The sequence below is a fragment of the Zeus faber genome, assembly GCF_960531495.2.
Source record: "Zeus faber genome assembly, chromosome: 9".
NCBI lineage: Eukaryota > Metazoa > Chordata > Actinopteri > Zeiformes > Zeidae > Zeus > Zeus faber.
Window position 1 is genome coordinate 7,095,792 of NC_137197.1, and position 26,974 is coordinate 7,122,765.

The following is a 26,974-nucleotide window of genomic DNA, read 5'->3' on the forward strand; positions in this document are numbered from 1 at the left end:
CAAACAAACTTGAAACTAGGGCCTGAACGATATGGAATTTTTGTCACCGATACAGGTAATGACATTAAGGGGCAACAAATTACGATAACCGATATTATCTGCCGAGATATATATATATATATATATATATATATATATATATATATATATACACACACACACACACACACACACACACACACACACACACACATTTTTTCAGTTATTGGCAGAAAAAAAATGGAAACCACTGGTTTTAGGAAAACACTGCTTTACTGAACAAAATGTGTTCTTTAATAAAATTGGGTGATAACATTTTATATAAATAAATAAACGAACAAACAAATATATATGTGTGTGTATATATATATATATATATATATAAAATTCCCCCCAGATTTTTTGCCCATATTGGTTGTGGGGGTAGAGGATCAGGTATTGGGTAGATTGAAAACAAAGAGCTAATAAATACAACAGAGTTGACCGAGAAACTCAATTAAGTAAGAAAGTAATTATTTATATTCACAATATACAGATCATTGAATCATTACAGCATTGCAAAAATTATGTATTTGGACTTGGCCAATATGTTTCAACATTTCTAAGACGATGGCTAAAGACAAATAATTAAGCCTATAGCATGTTGCTTACCTGAGATGCAATAGTGTATCTATCTGTTTATCTCATCTATAAAGTGGCTTTGAATCAACTAGTGACTTTTAACTCAGGAGGCAGAGTTTTATTCTGTGTCATCATGATGCAAAGGCGTGCATCAACAAATGCATTTACACAACATGTCCAAAATGAAAAAAGTTGTGGTGGTGGGTGGTGCTGGTGTGGAGAATCACTCACACTGTGCAAGGCTTGCAGCCGGGTGCGCTCTCGCTCAGGCTTCTGCAGCACAGCCAGGCTCCGCCCGAGTAGGTGGAGGGGTGGAAGGTGGCAAGTCTGCGCTCGTTACAGCCGCTGACCTGGCTCAGAACCTCCACCCATTCACTGGCCTCCACACAGTTTCCTGCCTGCACATACAGCGGCTTGTCCGCGTGGAGCACCTGGAACATCTGACAGGGCGGGAGCACAGCAGCCATTAGCCAAATATGAAGCTCTCTCTCTCTCTCTCTCTCTCTCTCTCTCTCTCTCTCTCTCTCTCTCTCTCTCTCTCTCTCTCTCTCTCTCTCTCTCTCTCTCTCTCTCTCTCTCTCTCTCTCTCTCTCTCTCTCTCTCTCTCTCTAAAGTGACTGTTGTTTTTGTTGTCTGAAATACCCCTTCATATTATATACATATTATACACTATGCTTAATATATGCTTTATATCGTTTGTAATAGACTAGACTAGACTGAAATGTGTCGAGTGCATTCTTAGATTCGTTTAGGATTATTGATGAATTGTCGTCATCTTAACACCTTACCCTTCCTGAGGCGCTGTGGTATGGTATGGCCTTTCAACGTGGGTATGCCAGTGTGTATGAGGGGGGGGTTGAGAGGTTTCACTGGTCACACTGGCTTACTAATGCCACGACGCTACAGCTCTGTCAGTTCAATTTCTTCTTACAAAGATTGTGATTAATATGTGGTTTCATAGCTATAGTTTAGATTTTCAGACAAATTGATGCAAACGTGTGTTGAAAAAAATGTATTTTGACGACCTTTTGTAGTGATATAGGCAGAATTCATGTTTGATGTCCTCCAATAGCAGGAAGCTCTGTTTAATAGTTGATGTCAGTCTTAGAGGGCAACTTACATTTTTGCGGTTGAAGGCACTTTCATCCAGTTTCTCCACAGCCTGGATATTTCTGACATCGATGCTGCACAGAGCCTCTTTCCCTAGAATTAAATGGAAATGTTAAATCACTGTTTATGGGCTTCTTCACTTCAATATAATTCAAGCACGGTATACTGTATAAGCCATGTTTTAACAGGTGGAAATGGGGAGAACTGCGACAGCTGGAATGAATGAATGAATGGATCATCACAAACATCAGGAATCAAACTAAGACCTTTTTATCATCGCACCTCCAGGGGTGGCCTCAACATTCATCATGTCCTCTCTTCTAAAAGACCCTTATAAATATTGATGCCCTTAAAGGAACAATATGTCGTTTCTGCCGCTAGGGGTCTCTCAATCAAAACAATCACAAACGATGGAGTTTGATGACGTTGTGACGTAGCGCGCGATCATGGGAGTTTACGGGGACAGCTGCGGACGACAAAACGCGCAGCAAACAGCAATAAGAAATTGTGCTCCACTCCATCAAACAATAGCTAGTAGAGTAATAGTAGAGCAAGACAAACAATAGTACAATACAGTGGCTAGCGTAAGCTACTTGGTTGATTCCCCTCCTCACTCTCCGAGGTATCACCTGGTGTTCCCCGTGTTTCCCCATAACTGATACAGTACCAAGTGAAGGAGGGTAAAGGGGATATGACGCCCTGATGATATGATGATATTGACAGGCGACCTAATCAAACCTCAGATACCTCAGATTAAAATTACAGATTTCTCTGGGTTTGAAAATTGTTGGAAACAATTGGGATAAAGTAAGTACACAACTCAACAAGATATATAACATAGGTCTACTAGTTTTTAGACATTTAATATGGAAAAGTTACATATTTTACCTTTAACTTTTCTCCAATTAGTTTTGAGATAATAATATTTATATTTTTTTCCCTTCCCTTTTAACTTTAAGATGGTAACATTCTATGTTCCAAAGTCACATCCTAACACATGGTCTATGTTACGACCTTTTCCAACATGTGAAGCTGCTTAGCTTTGTTTTTATTGGGAAAAAAATTGAAAATAAAAAAATACCAAATACTATAATATTTTTGTTTATGTTCATGAAAGTTCCGACAAACATCTATTATACTTATTTAAATGAATACTCCCCTTACTTTGATACCATGTGGTTCTGTGATTTTGCATTATGCAAATATGCAGCTTCAAATACCAAGGGTCATTATTTTTTCTACAGCAAAACGTGGCTCTAATCTGAAAGGACTAAGATATCGTGCAGTGAAAGTTAGACTGGATATAATTCAATTGCTTTCAGTCAGAGGAAACCCAACATAACCACATTAGTTATGGACATACCAACTTCCCCCACACGTAACCCCCCCCCCCCCCCAAAAGAGCAATGAAGGGGAATTCTGCTCAGGTGACAAGTAGGACAACCCAACTCATTCAATACAAACACCTGGTTTTCAGCCTCGCCACCAGTCGTCAATGCCCGGCCTTGAGGATATTGCTGCGGACGCTGCCGGGGGTCTTTTCCTATCCCTAATGCACATCGTACAGGCAATGGGCTAGCTGTTGTTGAGTCTTGCTGGACACAGAAACGTTTGTGTCAGGAGGGGGGCGGAAAGCACTGACGCACTGAAGGACTGCCAATGTTTTTCCGGCATGAAGGAGGGTTTGGGCCAAAGCATTGCATAACTCTGGTCACCACCTGTAGTAAGACAATTTGGATGGATGACTCGCTCAGATCAATGGCTTATTTGCCCGGTGGGAATGACTGTGACTCACACAGATGACTGGGAACTGGAAACTGACTTGAGCGTTCCTTCCTTCCAAAATGGCATAGCTTTGCTCATCTACTTGTATAATGGATTCATTGTTTCATAATGTCAATGTGCTTTGACAGATTCTGGAAAATGTCAGATTATCACTTTGAATATATATTATCATATTTCTTAAATTGTTATTGGGGCAAAATAAAAAAAACTGTGGGTATGCAACTAAATAGGGGAAGCAGTTAAGATTGGCATCAATTTACAGCTGCATGATGGAAGTAGGTAAAAACACAGCAATCATGATTCTTAAATTGGAGGCAATGAAGAGGCCACAATCATGACCGCTGCTGTTTACTCAGTGAGGAGCAATGTCTCACCATTTCAAATTCAGTCAATTGTGGTGCGATCATTACACCTTTGTTGGTTGTGATTTGTTATAAATGATTTGACATTTAACCCCTTTAGGAATAAGCAAATGTGGAGCGGTCCATGCTGTGGCCAGGTCTGCAGAGTGGCCACATTAGTTTCCAGTGCACCGTTATGAGAACCGTGTCTGGTTGCCAGTTGTGGGTCAGTTTATTAAGCTTGATTTTGAGGACACTGTTTAGTAGCTTAAGTCAGAAAGTCAAGAACTGTCATACAGAAAAAATTGTTAAGCTTTTATTATTATTATTATTTTTTTTTTTAAATCATGATTATCATTCGTGGGCACCCCTTCCGTGCAACAAAAAAATATGTAGACATATGTATGGAAGACATTTTGAAAGGAGTGTGAGGTCACCTTATGTGTTCTTACCTTTATGCTTGTGGTAGGAAAGCTCCCTGTTGGTCACCCTCAGCCACCTCTTCTTGAAATTCTTCTTGCCGATTCGTTTTCTTCCCTGGGCTCGTTTCTGCACCTCCCTGTGGAGACACGGAAGATTTGAGTTATTCCCTTATAATGAGAATAAAACACATAGAAGCTGCAAGACCTTTCATGAAGATGCAGATTAAATGCTGTGCAACAACATAATGAAATGAAATGATACTAGACAGTTCCCAGTAGAAGGCAGAGCTCCATCATGAGAATTATTTTCAAAGACAACATGCTGAGACGTTGGCTCGTGGTTCACCTGGACGGACCTCCTCTTCAGTTACATCAACAATGTTATGCAAGTTCTCTTCCCATTCTTCATCTTGAGAATGTAGCTTGAAGGTTCTATAACTGCAAAGCCTACACATCTTGCACTTTGACAGTGTCGAACACTTGCCCAAAGGGATGGAGTGGGTGAAGTTATCTGGTCTGTGCACAGCATTACTGGAGCAGAACACGGAGACCAAAGTATCTACAGAGTTTTTTTTCCTATTAGAAAGGGAATATGGCCTATGAGAAAATGATTGCTTGTATTGTAATGTCAGACAGATAATGCTCGGAAAATTATTTTTCCCCTCATTTCCGGTAAGTGGAAAATAATTGGAAAGGTTTAGCGGCATTAACACTTGAATAGGTTATTTTCAGTTTGTCTCTTGTTCCTCCCGATCTAAACGACTTACCCCTCCTTGAAAACCACGGCATCCTCCATCCCGCTGGACTCCTTATTGACGTTAGAAGAGATCTCATCAAGAAACTGGACACACAAATAAAAAATAAACGCTGCCCATTACAAAAGCCACACAATGAGCACGTAGAGCAGGTATTTCCCCCAATTAAAACTCAAAAGAAATGTCAGAATCATTTTAAAGAAATAAGAAAAATACCTTTTTAACCTTCTCAATGCATCTGTCTTCTTGGAATGATTTGAAGAAGTCATACATGTAGGTTTCTTTGAAACTAGACTAGAAAGAAAAAAAAATACAGACACTACGTGAATAACATTGCTCATCTCGATAGAATGGCAACTGTCAAGGGATGGGATAAATTGGGCAGCAAGTGAACAGTCAGTTCTTCAAGTTGATGTAGGAAGCATGCAGGAAAAATGGGAAAGCGTAAGGATCTAAGCGACTTTAACAGAATCTCCGAAGCATCTCCAAAACGACAGGTCTTGGTCTTCTGTGGTGTTCCTGGTATGCAGTGGTTAGTACCTACCAAAAGTGGTCCAAGGAAGGACAACCGGTGAACAGGCGACAATGTCATGGGCCCCCAAGGCTCATTGATGCACGCGGGGAGTGAAGTCAAGCCCGTCTGGTCCGATCCCACATAAGAGCTTCTGTAGCACAAACTGCTGAAAAAGTGAATGCTGCATGCATCACTAATGTGCATCACAGCTTGCTGGGTGTGGGGCTGTGTAGGCACAGACCAGTCAGGCTGCCCATGCTGACCCATGTCCACTGATGAAAGTACCTACAATGGGTACGTGAGCATCAGAACTGTCAGAGCTGTTTTGGCAACACGAGGGGGACCTCCGCCATATTAGGCAGGTGGTTTTAATGTTGTGGCTTGATGGGTGTATACTTCAATGGTGAACATTTTTTGAAACAGCATTCACTAGATTCACATGACAATTGCACAATCCCAAACACACGTTTTTGTACTTATACAACTACTAATGATTAAAACACAAGCCACTAGGTATTTTTATTTATTTTTTTTAATAAAAAAAGAAAATCGCAGATCTCACCAGTTTGTTTTTGGACAAACTGCCCCAGCTGCCAAGTGTCTGGATGGTTTTAGAGATGAGAGTGAGCGTGCGGGAAATCTCAGGATCCTGGAGGCAAACAGTGAACCATGAGTCGGATGTGAAGGCATCATGGGATGCATCCACAGTGGTTGTGAAAATGAACTGACATTTTTGTATACTCTTGTTCTACCACAAGGACATATTTTTGAGAAGGACAGTATCAGCCAATTAGGGCTACAACTACTGATTATTTTCATGATTAATGTAGTGATTTTTTTTAGTGGTAATCTATGAGAGCAATTTAGACAGAAAAATACGATTATGTTACAAAATGAGAATAAATGCTTCTTACGAGTCTAATTATTTTACAAATAATGACTTCTGGAAGTTGCTTTATATGTTCACCCAACAGTTCCAAAAGATAACTGTTGGAAACTTAAAAACTACTCTACTAAAAAGTACACATTTTTGACATGAGATATATATATAAAATATATAGGATGATGTTATCATTTTTAGCCATTTATTAATTGATTGTTTGATTAACCATTTCACCTGTATGGCAAGAACAAAAAAGTATTTTGCAAATAACTCTGAGCATTTTATGCATGTTGTGTTTACCATGGAGTTATTGTTTTGTGATGGAGAGGCAGAACATTTCGGTTAAGTTGCAATATAATAAATAAATAAAACACACACAAAAAAACCCCAAAACTTTGGCCCTAGTCTAAACAGTTTGGCTCATCCTCATCTTGGTAGCAAACCAGAAGCATCTTTACCCAATACAAAATAAATCACGGATCATAAATGAATCAAATAAAATGATAAACTTTCCCTGAATCATGATAGTATCTTTACTGAATTATTAAAAACAGATTCCCTAGCTCGGCTCTGAGAATGGGATGCAGCTCCGAGCATTTTGCTTTTTCGAATGAGACATTTGGAATGTTTGGATGATTATTCAACTTTTTCACCTTTCGCAACTCATTGTGTGTTTCACAATCATGGATTAAAGTTAAGGACTGAGTGAACGCGAAGAACTGAGATAGTTATCACTGATTGATTGCTCTGAATACTGTCACACATATCCACTGGTATCGTTTTCTGTAATCTGGTCAAGTTCTGCTGTTTGAAAGAAATCCATCTCATCAATTTCATCCATCATAGACATTTGTTGTATAAGAGACGTTTAGCCAAACAATCCAAGTATATGAACATCATCTCAATGCCTGTGATGGGAATGATTCACTGTTTTTGGGGTTACGAAAAAATGTTACCAAAACGGCCCACAAAGTTAGCCGCTCCAGTTCTCAGATTCTACAGAGTAAGATGTACCACAAGATTGACTTCCGGAAAGGAAAATGTTATTGCATTACCACCGTATCTAATTGAAGCATCTGACAGTGGATTTTATAATCACTTCCATGTCATGAGTTAAACCACAACCAATTTTGTTGGAAATAGATGTTGATACAAAAACAGTCAACACACAACTGCCAAATTATTTAGCATTAATACGGATAAATGAAAAACTCCCCCTTTCACTTGGTGGAACAAAGGCCCCGATGAGAGGATATAAAGATGGACTTACAGGATGATGGGGACGAAGTTGGAAAGAGTGTGGAGAAAGAACAGCAACAGCGAAGAACCGCAGAAACACAAAGCTGCTGACAGCTGAGTACTGAACATGTGGATCAGCTGTTCGATAAGGGGGTGGGGGATGTGAAAGAGGTCATAAAAAAAATAATGTATTGTTATTTGGGATGCAACTAATGATTACTTTATATTAAGTGATTCAGCTCTTGATCATTTTCTAAAGTGAGTCAACTCATCTATGTGAATATGTTAATGTTGACAGTCAAACAATGTCATATAGGTACAAAATAATACTTAACGCTCATCACAAATTCTTTGAATCCAAGCAGATGTTTTGAAATTGATTTCTAAAAACATATTTCATTATATAACATGGAACGACAAAAGGCAATCAACTGTGTATGGCACATTCAATATTTTTATATCATACGTCACTAAGCTGATTATTGGATTAGTAAAATTAAGTTCGATACATTTTCTGGTGATTGACCAATGATTTGGTTGATTCAAATTACAAATATGCTAATTCATTTGGTCAGCAAGGGCTACTCAGTATAAACGTGGGAAATGTGGATTAATATTAAATCACTTTACGTGCAACCCATCTCCCAAAACTCCTGCATGCAGCTGAACAAGGGACTTGTACGCTACATTGAGTGTTGGCGCCACCCTATGGCAGACATAGTAGTTGCAGCACCAAACTTATTTACACTACAGTGCTTTGAGTTGAGAAAAGCGCTTTATAAATAAAATGCATCATTATCATTATTATAATTATTATTATCATTACACCACTTATGACTTAAAATGTATCATTTAAGTTGTTCTTCCAGCTAGAGAAAAATGTAAATGCAAAAAGGGAACAAGTTCCCAGAGGACAATGAGCTGCTTCTATTATGTTACTGTGCAAATGTCATTTTTATTCCTCTAAGGAAAAAAAAAATGTAATGCTTGAGCTGAGCGTGTTTCTCATAGTGGGAGTCACCTGGGAATCGTTTGGAAGCCATGTGTCTGAGCGATCTGAAGACATCACACATTAATGGAGGACAGCTGTCACTGGAGTGGGTGATAGATGAGAAGACTTTTTGGACGTAGCTCTGTAGATTCTCCTGTAGAGAGAGAGAGAGAGAGAGAGAGAGAGAGAGAGAGAGAGAGAGAGAGAGAGAGGGAGAGGGAGAGATAGAAAGCAAAATTGGGTGTATTTAAGCTATGGAAATGGAATTTCGTGATTAATTTCATGTTTGCCTCAATAATTAGAAAAAAATAAACTACGTGAAGTTTTATCTTTTCTTTTTTTTTTTAAACATCTGTACAATATGTTGTACTAACTACAGACTAACCTCCAAATTGTAGAATATGGATATTACATTTATGTTACATAAAACTAAGCATTTAAATAGTCAGTCCTGCTCATTATTTTCCTTAATTCTGATCTGTTTAACAAAGAAGGGTTTATGGGTCAATAGTTCAGAGCTGCACTTAGTCCTATTTTCATATATATGTTGAATTATGAAACTGTAATTGTCAGCATGTGTTTGAAGTGCTTGTGTCATAACCTGTTGCTTTAGCGAGTCCCTTCGGCCAAATGTCTTTTTACATAACATACCAAAGTTACTTATTAGAGAGGCGGTATGAAATCTGTATACTGTACGTCTACATGGAATGAAGACAGGTGTAGTTTACCTTGTTGACATCCATGTTGTCACCTTCTTTTAGTTTGATCGGGTCGATCTCACATGTTTTGTTGGATTCAAAAATCTACCCAGGCATGAGGAGAGGGACAAAAAAAGAAAGACAATTATATAAATTTGATAAAAACAAAATCTGATATTTATTGGTCGGTAATTCGATTCTCATGACGATAGAAGCCATGGGTTCAAACGCAGCCACAGGCATTCGGTTTCCCCGTTTTCTACTCCGGACTTGAAAGCTTTTAGACTTTCTCCAATGATGTGTAAACTTCTTTGATAATGTTTGTTGACGCTTTGGGAGCTTCATTCAGCGGATTTGTGCGGACAAACCAACAGTAGGTTTCCTTCCACAGCTCATAGTATAATATTGCTTTCGCAATCAATTATATTATAGGGTTGAAGAGACCTATTGAATTACAGTGAACTCAGAGGCAGGAAGGACGATGCAATGCTCTCAACGAGACATAAACTCCAAATGTTTTTAACTGATTTGATTTGTGATCATGAGCTCGGTGGACTTTGTAAATAAAAATGTTGGACCTTGGTAAACGCCCCATTACGCCTCAAGATAAAAGCTTTTTTCTTTTCCTTGAAAAACGCGCGGCCCGCTGCCTGTGCTGGCAGGTGTGCTGGGAGTCTTGACGAACGGTGAACCACCGACTTTTCAGAAGATTTAAAAGACGGCCGGCCCGATCAAACGGTTTACGAGGGAATCAAACGGAAACACAGAGACAAGGCACTTCCTGCATCCGATGGGACAACAAAGATTAGAATGACAATGATGTAAGGAATGCATCGACGGAGGAGCCTTTTCAGCTCGAGGCACGCCAGGTGCAGGTGCAGGTGCAACCCCCCCCCCCCTCCCAAAAAAAACAAAAAAAACCCACAACCTTCCCCAGAGACGATTACCGTGAGCAGTCAAAAGCACCAAAGTCTTCTAAACAATTACACGCCTCGATCTTTAAACACATCCGTCTGATCGGGGACTTGGGCCAATTGTTTTTCATGAAAATGACTGAAGCCTCTGCTTGACGATGCGGTGTGATTTATTTCTACTGGGTATCAGTACACGTTATGGCTGTTCGTACCTCATCCAACACAGGCTTCAGCGTCACAATCAGGTAGTTCTTCCCAACAATCTTCATCATGTCATCTATACAGCGTGTTGCCAAAGAGTTGCCACGAAATATGGTGTTGGCCTCCCTAGATGGGCAAAGGACATTATAAGAAAGTCAATCACACTTTATAAAATGTCTTCAATTTCTGCTAACCTATGATATGATGGGTCAAAAATGACCCAAAATAATGTCTTCTTCTTTTACTTTTCAAACTATTTTAACTTTTTTTTATCCCTCAAAATTAATTAATTAAAAAAAATGTTCACTCCACATATGCATTCCAGGGTTTATTTAGTATTTTTGTGTATGTATCACTGAGAGACAGCTTGATTGTTAAGGCTTAAGTTTAGATTCATAGGTTAACATTTTGAGGTTGGGAATTAAATACAATTTGAAACACTAAATTTGCGGTGAATGTCTCCTTATACGCATCCACTCATTAGCCATTGGGGCGGACGTTGCAGTTTAATTCTGTCCTTACTGTGTGTGTTCCAGTTCCAGGGCAGCCACAGCAGTGACAAAAGGCACCAGGCGGTTGTGGTGGAGCAGCAGCCGAACCACGGGCAGCACAGCTTCGTATCGCTCCCTGCAGATCTCCCCCAAGATGTGTGCTGCTGAAGCAGAGATGGGCTGACGGGGACAGAGAGAGGAACCAAGGAATGGTGCCGGAGGGAGGAATTGACACATGAGTAGGGGAAGGGAGATGGAAGAACAACATACAGCACCGGCTGTATAGTAGTAGCACTGCTGCTATATTTTTTTTTACTTAACTTCAGTGTAACTGTCCCCTGCCTATTTTTCTTCACAGATGTGTCACAGATATATTTTATTTGAATTGAATTTAGTATACATTTTTTTTCTTTTAACTTGCACTTTTCTGTCAACTTCTGCTATTGTAACACCTGAACCCTTCACCTTCACTTTTTACATCTAATTTACTTAAGTCAAGTTAAGCGCTGCTGAGCTTTTTCGTGGCCCTTGCTTTTTACCTTGACATCCGGGGATTTGAGCAACAAGTTGCAGAGTGGTTTGTAGCAGGCAGATGGCAGCACTGTGTCCTCTATGTAGTTGACTCTCAAACGCAGTGAGCCCAGATCTTCTGGCTTCGACTTGTTTCCGTTCCCTTTGGGCTGCAGGAGATACCTATAGGCCACAGTGACACAGAACAACACTACTCAATGTTCCGTGATATTAAATAATTTAAAAAAAAATCATTTTTTAGATTGTGAATCTTAAGGGAGCCCAGCTCTTGGTTTCATGACTGACTCCAAAAATGAAATGCACTTCTGAAGCCCTCATGGGAGAATTAGGGTAAAGACTTTTCTGTGCTTTCTTTTTTTAATAATGAAGTCAACAGAACCCTGATCAAAACCACCTTGATTTGTTCTCATTTAAAAGAAGATAGAGGACTGCACTTCCTTTTTCTTTTACTTGCAGTGTTTTGCATACAAAATACAGGTATCAGAAGAAATGCAGGACAGAACAGTGTTCGGATCTACATAAAGCCTGTTTCTGATCAAATCTGGATGCTTGCATTTTACTCCTTGCTCCCTGCACGTTTGCTTAAGAACCAAAAGGTGGAGTAGTCTACAATGTTGTTCAATGGGAACTAAAACTTTATTTTGCCTTCAAAAGCTACAGCTGCGTTTGTCTTTAACTACTTGATTCTTAATAGTGGCACTTAACACACAGAGATAAATGGGGAAAAAAGGGTGAAGGGATCACTTCTCCACATTCTACAAAGTAAAGTTGTGTCTGAGTCTGTTGCACAAAAGATCTCCAGCCTCGACACAGGACATGAGGTGCTGTCGCTATGCAAATTGCCGCCCACGCAGTCAACTCACAGATTGCTATCTGGCACAATGCCTTGTCAGCTAAAATGACTGGACACATACACAGGTTTACAGAGAAACACAACTTCAAGAGGACAGAGGACAACTCAGAAGAGACTCAACACCAGGAAAAAAAAAATCCCCAACATGTTAAAATAAGACTTTAACATGTAGCCAATAAACATTCCAAGATAACTACCCAACAGCCCCTGACTACAATGTGGCGAACACTAAACAAAGGAAAGAAATGGCAAGAATATTTCTGTAGTCACAAATTTGTATCAAGGTGATGGGGATTTAGCGAGAGAATTCCAAAACCAGAAGAGGAGATGATAAGCTGTGCCTGAACCTAAGTTTGCAGATCTGTCTGTTATCTAGTGTGGCTGGATCTATGAGCCAGGGGCATGGCCGTGACGTCATTAACACAGTCAAGGAGTGACGTTCGACAATGTGGGCTTGGTTGCATCCCCTTATCATCCCTGTCCATCTCTTAATCAGCCGACTCATTTCAGCCACAGCGGCAGATAAGAGGCTGGCGAAGGCAGAGGGCCTGTGCATGTGAGAGCTTTTACATAGTGTAGTTTTAGCAAAAGCGTGCGAGTGGCGTGAAGGTTTTAACAAAATAGATATAAGGATAAAGCCATGTGTATTTCTGTGACAACAATTTTTTGACAAATCATTCACTTGATTATTAAGTACAATCATTAACTGAACCTTACCAGGCCTTATGGATACGGTCGTTCCGCAGGATCTTGACGGACACCCTTGTTTCTCCCAGGAACACATCCTGGCCCAGATTTCCGTTGTTCCACAAGTCAACTCTGCAGGAATATAAAGTTCAACATAAAGCGGCGGGGAATCAAACCTATCGACATGGATGGTCTGTGTGCAGTGCAGCTACAGAGACATTCCTTCGTAAGCAGGAAAAAGTAGTTCACTCCTGAGTGGCTCTTACCTTGTTTTCGGGTATTTAAGTCAACGCTATACCGTGCAACAAAACCACCTCAAATCCAAACCTCAAAGCCATGCGTGTTGTGTTTACCTTCAAGACAGTCTAGTCTTACCCAGTGAGCTATGAGTCCACTGTGAGGGAAGCACCACACTTCCTTTACCAAAGACCAAGGCTCTCTCTATCAGTAGTCAAAACACATTCCATTTTAATGTAATCTTTCAGCTTTTAAGAGTTGTCATGTTTCATTAGGATTACAGCAGGTCGGACAAAAGACAACGAAAAGAGGTGAAACCTACTTGATCTCTAGTTTTTCGATGTCCTCCTCTTCAACTTGAAAATGAGACTTCTTTGAGTAGCTGCTGGACCTTGTGACCTGAGGATCGACATGTAATCTAATTTTGTTTTTGTCCATGCACTCTTTCATACAGTTTGAACCAATTTGACAAGACGTGCATTTTATGTGCACAGAGGGAACATTTGTGACATACGGAGGGGAAAGGTTCAGGCTCTGCATACCTCAAAAGAGAAGGTCTCCTCAAAATGAGGGTCACTGGTTTTCTTCTTTACCTTGGTTTTCTTGTGATCAGACCTGTGGAAATGATGTAGAGAAACTTGTCGGTGTTCATTTCAATATTTTCACAAACTTTCTTGTGAATACGGAATCAGATTATGGAACACTCTCTCTCTCTCATAATTTTTTATTTTTTTTTACAAAATAAATGAATAAAACCCATCAGTCACATCTCAGTGTGTTAATGCAGTGGTCATGAGATGACATAAAAGATTAAATATTGTATTGAACTCCACAACAGTGCATGCAGTCACCCTCTCAATATATGCATTATTAATACACCATGTTTGTTCGCAATTAATCTGGATTGAAAGCTTTTGCTGGCATAATCAAAGTTACCTGGCCGGTCCAACAAGTGAAACAGTGGCATAGGGGTCACAGTTCTGCCCACTTATCAATGGCAGTCCCTGGCATTCAATTATCCTGGAAGGGAAATACAAGATCAATATATAGGCAATATTACATTATTGGATAGATTATTAGACACTTCAGATTTTGTTGTCTTACTGTTCATTATTTGTATTAGTATCACAAAAAGACTGATATGCCTCCTAGCTGCCTTCGACGAGGGTCACACATGTGTACAGTAGGTTGCATACAGGAAACAGGCTGATTGGTTCCAGACAGATTGGTAAAATGCTGTGAAAATAGCCGTCATGGATAGACCTTTGTAGCCTCAAGCTTTTGTTTGCTGCTTATGTTTTTACTTTATCGCTCATAGTCATATGGCACTGTGGTACAGTGGTCGTTTCACAGGGTGAATTGCAAAGTTTTCGCTGAATTATGAATTGGTAAAAAATGTGTCGCATTAGGCTTATAATTACAAAGTTGTGGCCTCCGATTCCCTGTTAAACAGGGACCTCGGTCAGTGTTTCAGGTGTCAACAAACGTCTATTGTAGTTACTTCAAACAGGATGTGGCTTATTAGAGCACGCACAACAAGGGAATAAAAATGAATCCATCGCATCCGAAGTTGGGTCAGAAAGAAACCGACGAGAACATCAAATGGTATGTTTGTGTATCATTTGCCAGGGCGTCATGACAATATTATTCCCTGTAGCGTCTCTCTCTCGTATGCCCTCCTAGGTAACTAGTACGATGCTAGATTTGTTTTCAGCCCGGTGCATCACGCAGCCACAGGCATTGACACAATTTCCACCCCTCGGCTGGCTTTGAGTATTGTGTATGTATGCTCAGAGCAGGTGATAGTTTCAGCTTAGTGTGAGGGATTCAGTGAATGACGGCAGCGGAAAACTACAGCGGTTTGAGGGTGAAGAGCATTTGCTTCCTGCAAGATGCAATCACTTCCTCTTAGATACCCTGCTTTCCAAACATGAATGAAGCACAAACAACATCTGAAAACTGAAACCACCAGTATGAGCCCAACATACATGAATGGGCTCATCTACCCTAGTTTGAGGTTTCCTACATTTCTAAAGTCAATGTTTCGGGGTGCTTAAGAAAATGTCACATATACGGTAACTTTTGTCTGACTAATTAATGAATCCTTAAAAAGTAAAGGGTACAATCAAATGCTACAGTCATCCCACAACAACATGACACACAAGGGACGCACGCAGCAAGTTGAATGCAGATGTAGTACGGGTACTATTTCTGTGTGGCAGTATGCCGGCTTAGAGAGAACCATCTTCTAGTCCAGTGGGAGGAGAAGATGGAGAGGACTAACCATGGTGAAGTCTCTGAGCACTAAGCTCTGTGAGTATATGCGGCTTAACTAATGTCACATATCTGCAAAGGAGAAAAAGGGCCAGAAAATGTGATGTAACTATTCTGCATTATTTCTTCTACTTCCACTACACTGCTAAAGGGATTGGAATACTGATATCGTCCAGGAATCTGATGTTGGACATCCCATCTCTCAGTTTTTCCAGCACAGTTTTGTGTAACATCTTTGGCTCAATGACGCACTAAAACGAAAATTCTTGGCCCAGCATGGATTTCAGGACACACCGACCCAAATACCAAGTAGCCTCCTGATATTTTGTCATGGATTTGCCATTTGTGATTTGTCACATTCCTAAATTAAAGACATTTTGCTTTTCCATGAAGATGAACGACAAACCTACAAGGGTGGAAAACCCTTTTATAATTACTCATCCATATCATAGTTTTGAGGAAAGACATAACAGGTTCCAATTAGCAGTACTACCTGCTCCATGCATTCTGCTATGTAAAAATAAACTCCCATGATCAGCGTCTTTATGCAGCATGACACAAGTCTCAGCAGTTCTTTAAGGATCTGCAGGCCTACCAGAAACACATGAGGAAGAGACTATAGCACTGAGGTTGGTAATCCATTTGCTGGAACCAGAAGTTACTATCAATACAAGCTTTGCACAGCGTAAATGTGAAAGAATGTGTCAAAAAAATAACATGCTTGCAAGAAACATCCCACACTTCAGATCAACAGTAGCTGATCAACATACCAGCACATTCACTTCACAGTTTAATAGATATTACCTGTGACGTGTGTGGCTATACTCCAGATACACTCAATGAACTTGTCTTGTAATATGTTCACATTGAAAATAGCATTCATTCATGTCGCGCGTGGTGTCTGCCCTTGGGGCTGTGGTTTTGCAAGTATAAACCACACGGGTTGCTCGCGTTATTTGAAACTATCATTGAAAATTAGCAAAATAGAGCAACTAAAATCGGGTCACATATTAGGTCAACATAGCTGACATTTCTATTTATTTAGCAGAATACGTAATTATCTTTTTGGGATCTTTTTGAGCGAACCTTATGTGTGGCCCTGAAGTCACTTCGCCAAAACTTGCCAGTAAAATATGAAATCATGGTCTATGTTTCACTTCCGTTCTGAAGAGCAAACAAATACTCCAACCTTAATAAATTACACTGTGAGACTAATTAAAATGGTCATAATTTGATTATTGGATCCTTATCCAATTTCCAAAACTGGAATTCTCAATAGCTGGAAATAGGGCTGCGCCGGTTTGAATTTTTTCTTACCACGGTGAAAAAGCAAGTATCATCGAGGCATTACAGTTTACCGACGGTGGGTATTTATTTTTATTTTTTGTCAGTCAGTGTGCATTACAATGACAGGACAATACAGATAGAAGCTTTCCAGAAATGCAAAGGGATAACATTTCAATGAGGAATTATAAATACGCGGAATCATAAATATATTTTTATATGTGTGAATCATCCGTGAGAACATGCCTGTCCGTGTGTCCCGATGGTGAAGAGCAGTACCCAGTTCCTCCAAATAAAACAACTAAAAACACACTGTTTTTATTTGGTTCCTCCACGCGCACTGCGCATTGAACCCTGTGCTCCGTTTGCATTGAACAGCTGAATCCGATTTGACTGACAAAATTCTGAGTCGGGTACAGTCCCAGAAATAATTGCTAATAATCACGCACACACAAAATAAATCACCCATATGTTTAACGGACTGTGCCTCTCTTTTGTGCGCGGTGCGCAAAGCTCAAGTGACGAGCGGCAGCAGAGCCACTGAAAAGTTTTGTTTCTCCAGAAACAGGACAGTCAATGATGATAACTAAACTGATCATTATCGTGTTTATATTTCATATCCTCCTGTAACTTTCACCAGCAAAAAAAAAATGAAATACAAAATTAAAAAAAATAGATTTGACTGGTGGTGATGACTGTAATGAGCTCAACTTCGCGCTGACATCACTTGACCACGGTATTGCGGTTATCGTCACTGCCCTAGCTGGAAGCAAAACTATATTAGATTTTTACTCCATCTTTTGATTCAGGCATGTCAATTTTTCTTCAAGGTTTCTAATTTATAGCATGTCCAAGTTTAGGACAACTTCATCAATTAGTTCCAGTAGGAATATTCTGTCCCACTATTCCTGGCTTCACACACACATCTTACATGCACAGGTAGTCCAGGGTGGTCTATAAGGAGGGCTAAATCACAAAATATATGAAAGAAAAATCACTTGTGTTCTGCAAAATGTGCATTTTGACTCACTTTGCTCACGTTAAACTCATCTATCATTCTTTCTGTCCTAATGTTCCTTTCTGTGAGCTCGCAACGGCAGTGAGACATTTTAGGAATCCCATATGCAAGACTTTGCTGGAATCAAAAGGATGCAAAATACTCACCGGACAAGTAGCTGCGGAGCCGAGCCGTTCTCTGTTATCAATTCGTTGAGACGCATCTCAAGGTGAACCTTACCCTAACAGACAGAAAAGGAAGGGAATTATGTGAGTTTCCCAACCACATAAATCTGATAATTTGATATTGCAACAGCATCACAAAAGGACTAACTATGAATTATTATTTTTTTCCCATTTTCTATGAGCAATTTAAAATGACACTGCAGACCTAAATACAGGAGGAGGTTATAATATGTGATCTGATATTTTGGCCATGTCATACAAGAGTAGCGTCACCCTTTATTAGAAATGGTTTCCCAGTCTGAAGTCATTGTTTTTTTCTCATATCAGGTATCAAGTTTCAAGTCATCCCAAGTGTGGAACATTATCAAATTAATTAAGAAGTTAAACTAGTATTTATTGTTAAAATATTTGTATTATATATTGTCTGGAAAAATGATATATATTGTGCACATTTGAATGTGCCGTGTATCTTACAAACACTGATATCGATAGGATTCTTCTGCAAAGCTCATTCCATATTTATCCAAACATCATCACTGTTCACACCCATTACTCTACTAGTGTGATGGATGCAACAATCCATACAATCAGCTCTGCCATATTGTTATTTTCACATAACCACTTACACTCTTACCTCCCCTCCTTACCCCCACCCACCCACCCACCCACGCAGCACACACTGATGCTACCTTTGAGAGGAAAGTGGATTAGTGCTGCAGCACAAATCCAGAATAGTTTAGCGTGGGCAAATGGCCGGTTGAGTCAACACGGTAGCTGCTACAGCACAGTGGATTCAGCGCACTATAGATTCAGCTTCAGAGCAGGACCACAAAGGCTATCTGGGCTAAAAAGAAACACACCAATGGAACGTTCATTTCCGAGGTTGCTCAAAATGGCCCCATTGGCCAAAAGAATATCCAACCACTAACTTATGCTGCCGAGTACCAAAGTAACGGATTAGTGTTTTATGTTATGATAGCTTAGTCCTTCAATTTATATTGGATGGAGATTACTTATGAGCCGGTTTTAAAGATATTAGTTCCTCAAAGGATTAAATAAAGACATTAGAGCACATAAGCATATTCTAGTTTTTAGAGATGCTCTTAGTTATTTCACCCTGTTCTCTCCCAGATCTCTGTGTCTCACAGCCCAGAACGCCCACCTTGCAATGTAACCAGGCAATGCCTCCAAACATTTTCAGACCGACAGACTTCAAAATATGTTTTTTGGCTACGCTAAGAATAAACGTAGAAGAAAACATAGTTGAGTTGTGCTCCTTTTGTTTTTGTCCTTCCATCTTATTTCTGATCTAGTCTGCACAGGTTTTGAAGTCCCTCACGCTGTCCTTGTCACTCTGCCCAGACAGTCCTTGTGACTGTCCTCACCATCACCATCACATGTGAACCACAGAAAATCCAGAACTGGATCTAAGATCATACATTATGGTAATCCTAAATCATCAGAGCATGCATCATCATATCGTTATGTATCATTTGGTAGACCAAATTATTAAGAACATATATGACCTACATTATCTGACTACTTGATACATCTTTGATTATTTTATTTGAAGATTACGGTGATGGTCTGAAAATCTGTTTGGAATAATGGTTGGGTGAATATTGCAAAATGCTTAATCGCGAATGATTCGTGTGATCATCTAAAAAAATAGCAGAAAACACACAAGGGATGTGTCTCATTAGCAAGGATGCTTCCTATCACCCTGGAGGCCTGTTAGGTGTGTCCCTTTTTATATTTGCTTTTTGTCAAAAGGTTACATGAATGAGTCAACCTGCCAAGGCAACCCGCTCAAACATTCGACACAGCAGTGCATCTAATTGCCATGGCAACTTTCGTGCACCCGGTCAAACTGCTTACAAACAGTCCTTATAGATAGACGTCAGTGCTAGAACTACTTTTATGCTATTGGAAACCAGCTGGTTTTTCCTTAAGCCATTTCAAGGAACCAAAGGAGGTTTTGATTTTAACCTATGCATATCCATTCATGAGGAACTGTGGGGATGGACCTTAGACTCCCGAGCGAAAACTTCTTCCTTTGAGACTTATTGTATTTCAAATTTTCTGTGAAATAGTCAGGCGTTATTAGTTTAAGTGTGTTTGACGTGCAAGTAGTTGTTGTTATAGCAGTGTGTTTTCCCCTTTTTTAGTTTCATTCTATAGTGGAAAGGCTCACCCCCATATTATGTAGGGTGTCATGAGGGGAACAGCTGTTTTCAGAACAGAAAAAATACCCGCTTCCATGATTTGTTGGACAAAGAAAAATAAATTTAAATTTTTATATAATTCAGTTGAAAATATCTCCCATATTTTAAATATCATTTCATTTTCACTCCATTATTAGAGCTTGTCATCGTTACTAACGCAGCTGTTATTGTTTTTGATACTACTGTTACACAATGGTGGACAGATACCTTTATCACTTTATCCTTAAAAACAGTTACAAGTACATAAATAATATAGCAGGTGCTATTTAAAATTATTGTCTACAACAGTAAAACCGTGGTAAGACAGTTTCCTCCCACACAACCACCACTCTACTTTTTTCTCAAATTGGGTAAAATACCACCACACTTCGCTCCGTCTTGCCGCCATCATTCTCTCAAACAAGAACGTTCTTCTGTGTGCTACACTTATTACAGTCAAGTTTCAAGATTCAAGAGGTTGAGTCCGGGCGGAGTTTCTTGTGAAGCGTGTGCTACACTTATTAACCATGAATTTCTTTCTCGGAAGTCAATGTCGCTGCCCGAGTCGACGAATCATGCTCACCCGTAGTCGACAGATAATGCAAACAAAATGTCCGGCCCAAAGACTGCTCAAACCCCGCCCGGAGCACCTAAACCTTGCCCAGTGTGACATGGAAAGAGCTGCTAAGAGAAGAGTTCGATGGCCAGTAACAGTTCAACAGTTTAACCTAAAATAAACCATCAGTCCATAGAAAATAATTAGCCGTATGCTCAAAATCAAAAAGTATTCAACATTTTATAAAGCAAAACACTCAATGACACTTAAAGACAGACTTTTGGATAACGGTGTAGACACCCACCTGGACTTCAGAGTTGGGGTCTACTGGCTGTAGGCTGAACCAGTGCTCCTTTCCGCTGTATTTGCACAGGTCCTCCTTTCGGATAGAAACCTTGCCTAAAAACAGCAACACAGAGACATCTTAACTTCTCTGGACTGATGTGTGTTCTGTGTGTACGTGTCATATAAGTGATTGTAACTACAACTTACCGACAGGCATGTCTCTTTGGAAAACGTTCTTGGCGTAGATGTAGAAGGATAAATACTGAAATGGTCTCGGGATCTCAAAGTAGAAGTCCTCTCCATAGAACGGGCTGCAAATGAATAGATAGACATATATAATTGAGTGTTATTTTTCTTGTTTTTAAAGGCGACCTTTCATACTCATTTTCAACAGGTTAGTGTAGGCCAAAGTTAGTGTCGCCAAAACATGTCTGAAGTTTTTTGCTAAAAATACAACTCAGATTATGCATTCTAGCCATTCTAACATGCCTCAAAACCCCTCCTGTTCCTGACGGTCTGTTTCAGTGTGTGTCATAGGCTTGGGCGATCGTGCAAAATTCCAATCGGCGATCGCTGGGGGGCACGCATAGAATGTAATATCATGTGGCAAATGCGGTCTACCCGTTACAGAAGTGCAGGATTTATTATTTACAAGTATTTACACAAAAACACCAAGTTTTTACTTAATAAAGTCCCATAGCAACGGAAAGCAACGGGGAGATGTGCTTGACGCGGCATGGGACAGTGGGGGGACACAGGTTTTTCTGGAAGGGGATGGAAGGGGACAGTCCCTTAACTCAGTTGTGTTTAAAATCTTTGTTTCACACAAGTAGGAAAGAAATGAAAATAAATAGAAGTAAAATAAAAACATAGGAAAACCAGCACAGGTGTCAGGAACTGACGTGCACGGGGCCTGGAGGAGAAAAAAAAAATAAAAATCCAATTCTCTGATTTAGACTTTTTCCTTTTCGATTCAAGCAAGAAACTAAGGAAACAAAATAAATCGAAATCTTTCTCTATGTCATTATATATAATTTATCCAGTATATTGCTATATTATAATCGAAATATATTAGATTTGCATATAGAGCGGGGACGTAAGACCCGATCACAAGTGGTTACTCGAGGTGCATGTTGAGTGCCAGGTGTAAACAGACGTACTTGTTTACACCTGGCACATTCCATTTCTGTGGTCGTAGTTGTATACAATATACTTCACAATGAGGGTTAGAAGAACATATTAAGTCACAACGATGAGAAGGAAAACATCAGTGTTTTTTTCACATGCAATACAAGAACACCTTTACACAATGAACATTTGGGACCGTGAGCGGATAGGGCAAGCTCTCCCTCCGCCCCCTTTCTACCTCTCCGCTCATGCTCTGAACGATTCAGAGCAGTTTCAGAACACGGTAAACTTCACTTGCACCATTTCAATGCTCCGATTTTACCTGGAGGATAAAAAATAAATCATCTGTCATTAATGTGACCATTTAATGGTCAATCTGCCAAAGCCTAGTGTGTCGCTTTAAATGAAAATGAGCTGCCTTTGCCCACTCTGGAACTATTTGCCCCAGTTCTGTGAGCTCTTTTGCAGTGAGCAGTTATTTCACCTAATCAGTCCACCAAAATCTGTTTCTGAACAAATTTGAGGCGAGAAATAAGCAATCCAGTTGCTGAACCTTCGCTCATATTAGATCTACGAAGCCTAATTTAAAAGTTTGCACTGACTTTACTTTGCTTTGCATCAAGCTTGTGGGGGACAGCGCACGGGGCTATTTTTTGTTTCATTCAATTAGGAAACATCGTAAAAAAAAAAAAATCCATCAACAATAAAAACAAACTGTTTTTATTGGTTTTGTTTGGAGAACCGCGTAGCCGATGGTGCAGTGCAGCCTACAGTCAACCTACCGCATAACTCCTTTTTTTAATTATTAGTTGTTTTTTTTAGAAAGAAACACACAGCAGAATTATTTTTAAAATACTTACATTTCCATCACCTGTGGTTTCTTCATGGGCTGTTTGTGTTAATTCCTCTTTCTTTTAAAAGATTTGTGCTGGTATGTGAAGCCAACCAAGCACTTTCCATGCTTAGGGGGTCTGGCAGCGCTTGTTATAACTCCACCTTGGGGTGGGGTTACTCAGATGGGGAGCAGTTCTGATTCTACTGAGGCCCCATGTGACGTAGGAAGGGCTCGCAAATCTGAACGGTTTGTTGAATCACATATTTTCTGAAATAGGCAGCTCACAAAAAACTGACTGAGTTGTCTTATTTCACAGCAGTACTGTAGTTAGTAGGCTCATCAGAGACCCAAAATGTATGTGCACGAGCATTTAAAAAGTGAGTTTTTGATAATAGGCCAGCTTAAAGCCTGTCAAGTGGAACATGGACCCAGTTCTTTGTGCAGTTACAATTTATATATGATCAGTACCAGTTTTGTTTTGCAGTAAATTCAATTTAGAAGAACATTAAAATCAGCTTACTTTAGCTAGAATTCTTTGGGCAAACAATGTAGTTGACTGTAAATGCATTTTTGCCATTGTAGATGTATATTTAATACAACACAGACAATTAATTCTATTATATAATTATAGAACCCAGAATCATGATTGTGGCGCCGCCCCTTGCGGCGTGTCGATTGCGCACATGATAGTATTTTTCGAGCTTCTAGAGCTTGTGTGTAATCACCGGGTGTCATGACATTTCACTGCATATATGTACGACCGTATGTGTATGTATGTGACAAATAATCTCTTGAACTTGAACAATATATATTTCAAAGATCAAAAAAAATGCAGCATTGAAAGATTGTGTATATGGTAGGGGTCGACCGATATGCATTTTTTTCCAGGGCTGATACTATACAGATTATGAGTCATCAAGGAAACTGATAACCGATATTGATCGATACCCATAAAGAAAACGTGATTCATCAGACCAGGCCACCTTCTTCCATTGCTCTATGGTCCTGTTCTGGCGCTCACATGTCATTGGAGACGCTTTTGGCGGTGGACAGGAGTCAGCATGGGCCCTGTGACCGGTCTGCGGCTACGCAGCCCAATACCCAGCAATCCTGCGATGCACTGTGTGTTCTGACACCTTTCTATCACAGCAGCATTAATTTTTTCAGCAGTTTGTGCTACAGTAGCTCTTCTGTGGGATCGGACCAGACAGGCTAGACTTTGCTCCCGACGTGCATAAATAAGCCTTGGGTGCCCATGACCCTGTCGCCGGTTCACCAGTTGTCCTTCCTTGGACCACTTTTGGGACGTAATAACCACTGAATACCGGGAACAACCCATAAAATATGCCGTTTTGGAGATGCTCTGTCATCTAGCCATCGCAATTTGGCTCTTGTCAAAGTTACTCAGATCCTTACACTTGCCCATTTTTCCTGCTTCCAACACATCAACTTCAAGAACTCTCTGTTTACTTGCTGCCCAATATATCCCACCCCTTGACAGGTGCCATTATATCGAGATGATCAATGTTATTCACTTCACCTGTCAGTGGTTTTAATGTTGTGGCTGATCGGTGTATGGTTAACCTAAGCATTTTCTCAGAATCCACACATAAGAAAACAGAGCACCGATATCTTGAGCATGAACCTTGTACGTTGTATTTCTTTATGTAGAAAACAAGGTACATGGGTCTAGTAGCAGAAGGTGGACAACATGGGGTGTCCTGTTGACTCATTTGGCTGAGACACAATGTTCTTACAAAGCTCTAGGTTTAATCTGGGAGTGCAATCTCTTCTCTTACCTGACACTTCCCCATTGTATGCTATTACACACAATAAAAGAACCATCGCAATATTTAAACATAAATAAAGGGATGATACAAATGCAGTTTTAACAACAATACACTGCATCCATGAGCAATCATGAGCCATGTCTTGAGCCAGGTTTGCATCTCAAGTAAGGCCGGCAACTGCCGTGCCGCATCACCCATGGCAACTTATTCGCCCCCCTCTCACCAATTTTGACTGTCCCCTCAGTCACTTCATCCTGGGATCGGGGCCTGCACTTGAGAGAGGCTGCACCTCTCCCGCAATTGGGCGTGGTTTCAGCGCCTTCAGCGGACACGCCCCCAGCATTTCAGAGCAGAGAACAGTGCTTATTTTTTCACGATTAAGACCTATTTTTATATACTTGGCGATTTTTTTAATCATTCCGATTTGGCTGGGTGGTTAATCATTTTTTTCTGTGGTATGACAAACCCATTTATTTTTGCTTTACACAGACATTAAATCCAGTGGCAGGAGACCCATACAGATCAAATAATTCCACAATATTACCTCCTGTATCTCCTCTAATCTCTCTCCCTTTAAGCTCCTCTGCTGTCTGGAAAAAATAAAATAGATTGCCAACTGCCCCTGTACGAAGAGCAGGAAACCCTACATCTTTGTGCAGCCAGTAAACACAACCTTACTTAGAAGCATAGAGGCTAACCTCGCTATGGTCAGCACACTGCTCACCGTCCTGTGGGACCTGGCGGGGAAATTGAGGGCCTTAGCATCTGTGCCACTCTGCTCTGCCAAGGAAACTACCTTACGAGTAGGATAAGACCGCGATTTGGAGGACTTGATCTGACATAGCTGATTGTAGGTTAAGCATTGGCTCAGTTCTGCACATGCTGGCAGCAGATGGACCACCTGTACCAGCCTGTAAAGAAATCAGATTGTCCCATTTTATACAATCTTTATGAACATATATGGAAGAAAGCCGTATCCGTGCAATACAACAATGCTGGGATGTATTTCACAGACGGACATGGATCCATATTTACATAGAACGATCAAATATATAAAGATAAATACAATTATTAAAAAAATACAGAGAGGTGGCTCTGCATACAAGTACCCCATTGTTACAGAAATTTGTACGACAAATTGTTTTAAGCAAGTCATTTACTTCAATAATCAAGGCATGATATTTTCTTCTCTACAGCTTGTGTATGATGGTTGGTGAAATATTTTGCTTGACACTTCCGCAGTAAAGGTTTGGCAGCGCATCCAATGCTGTGCGCACGCCCACGCATCCACCAGTTAATGCTCAACATTATATGGAGTTATGCACTCGCAGCCTCTACATTCTCTGTGCATACTCAAACATACACCCACACCTACGCTCCCTCCCATTCCAGCTTCCTGAATAATAGGAAAGTGCAAGGTAGAACCAGTTGTTCACAGCTGGGTCTAAGCGGCAACAAATTAATGTTATTACACTGGTTCAATATGCCATTTGTGCCTTCAAACTACTATCTCCTCCAATAGGAAACCAAATCAGGCAACTTATAAAATAAAACATATATGGGGCTAAATATCAGCTCAGATGGAGTGAATATAGAGGTATGTAGATACAGAGGGAGTTTGGTAGTGAAGCTGCAAGTTAGAGAAAGAGAGAGAGCGAGAGAGCGACTGAGAGCGAGAGAGAGATAGACGTGCACAGGGGATAGTGTGGGAGGACACACTTCCTCAGACACTGTAAAATGGAGCCCTTTGAACAGGTTTGAAATCAGCAGAGAGGAGAAAGCTGTTGTGAAATATGTGTTAACAGCGAGATGTGCAAGACAAGAGGCCACAACATTCAGGCTCTTGACGTCTAGTTCCCACACACTCAGTGCACACTCAACTAAGACCAATGTTAAATTCTTTAAGTGGTTCTGTGCCATCCTTATTATGTCACACAGTTTTGTAGTCTAAATTAATTATGATAAGTTATAACCCAAAAAATATTCATTGGCGATTTGGCCACATTTCATACTTCACATTTCCCTTATACCCGAGGTCAACGTGATGATCAGATGATTTCTTACTAGCGGGATATACAGTATAATAAGGTACCTTTCCCTTCGACTATCGTGGTAATAATTTATTCCGTATCCCCCAGCCCTATAATCTCTTGAACTTGAACTATATGGGAGGAATGGGAGAAA

General features: G+C 40.2%; 1 protein-coding gene across 1 annotated transcript in view; it reads right to left on the reverse strand.

Moving 5' to 3' along the window:
• The window catches only part of rasa2 (RAS p21 protein activator 2), a gene marked incomplete at its 5' end in the record, with an annotated part of 35,050 nt that overhangs the window by 1,794 nt on the left and 6,282 nt on the right, over positions 1-26,974 (reverse strand). The window contains 19 exons of the mRNA XM_080006958.1: positions 832-1,040; positions 1,721-1,803; positions 4,289-4,395; positions 5,026-5,099; positions 5,230-5,307; positions 6,090-6,176; positions 7,681-7,787; positions 8,671-8,794; positions 9,369-9,443; positions 10,465-10,579; positions 10,976-11,124; positions 11,484-11,637; positions 13,046-13,147; positions 13,575-13,651; positions 13,795-13,867; positions 14,189-14,272; positions 17,975-18,048; positions 21,057-21,151; positions 21,245-21,348. Of these exons, the coding sequence (XP_079863084.1) occupies positions 832-1,040; positions 1,721-1,803; positions 4,289-4,395; positions 5,026-5,099; positions 5,230-5,307; positions 6,090-6,176; positions 7,681-7,787; positions 8,671-8,794; positions 9,369-9,443; positions 10,465-10,579; positions 10,976-11,124; positions 11,484-11,637; positions 13,046-13,147; positions 13,575-13,651; positions 13,795-13,867; positions 14,189-14,272; positions 17,975-18,048; positions 21,057-21,151; positions 21,245-21,348 (1,971 nt within the window). The remainder of the gene's footprint in view (positions 1-831; positions 1,041-1,720; positions 1,804-4,288; positions 4,396-5,025; positions 5,100-5,229; positions 5,308-6,089; positions 6,177-7,680; positions 7,788-8,670; positions 8,795-9,368; positions 9,444-10,464; positions 10,580-10,975; positions 11,125-11,483; positions 11,638-13,045; positions 13,148-13,574; positions 13,652-13,794; positions 13,868-14,188; positions 14,273-17,974; positions 18,049-21,056; positions 21,152-21,244; positions 21,349-26,974) is intronic.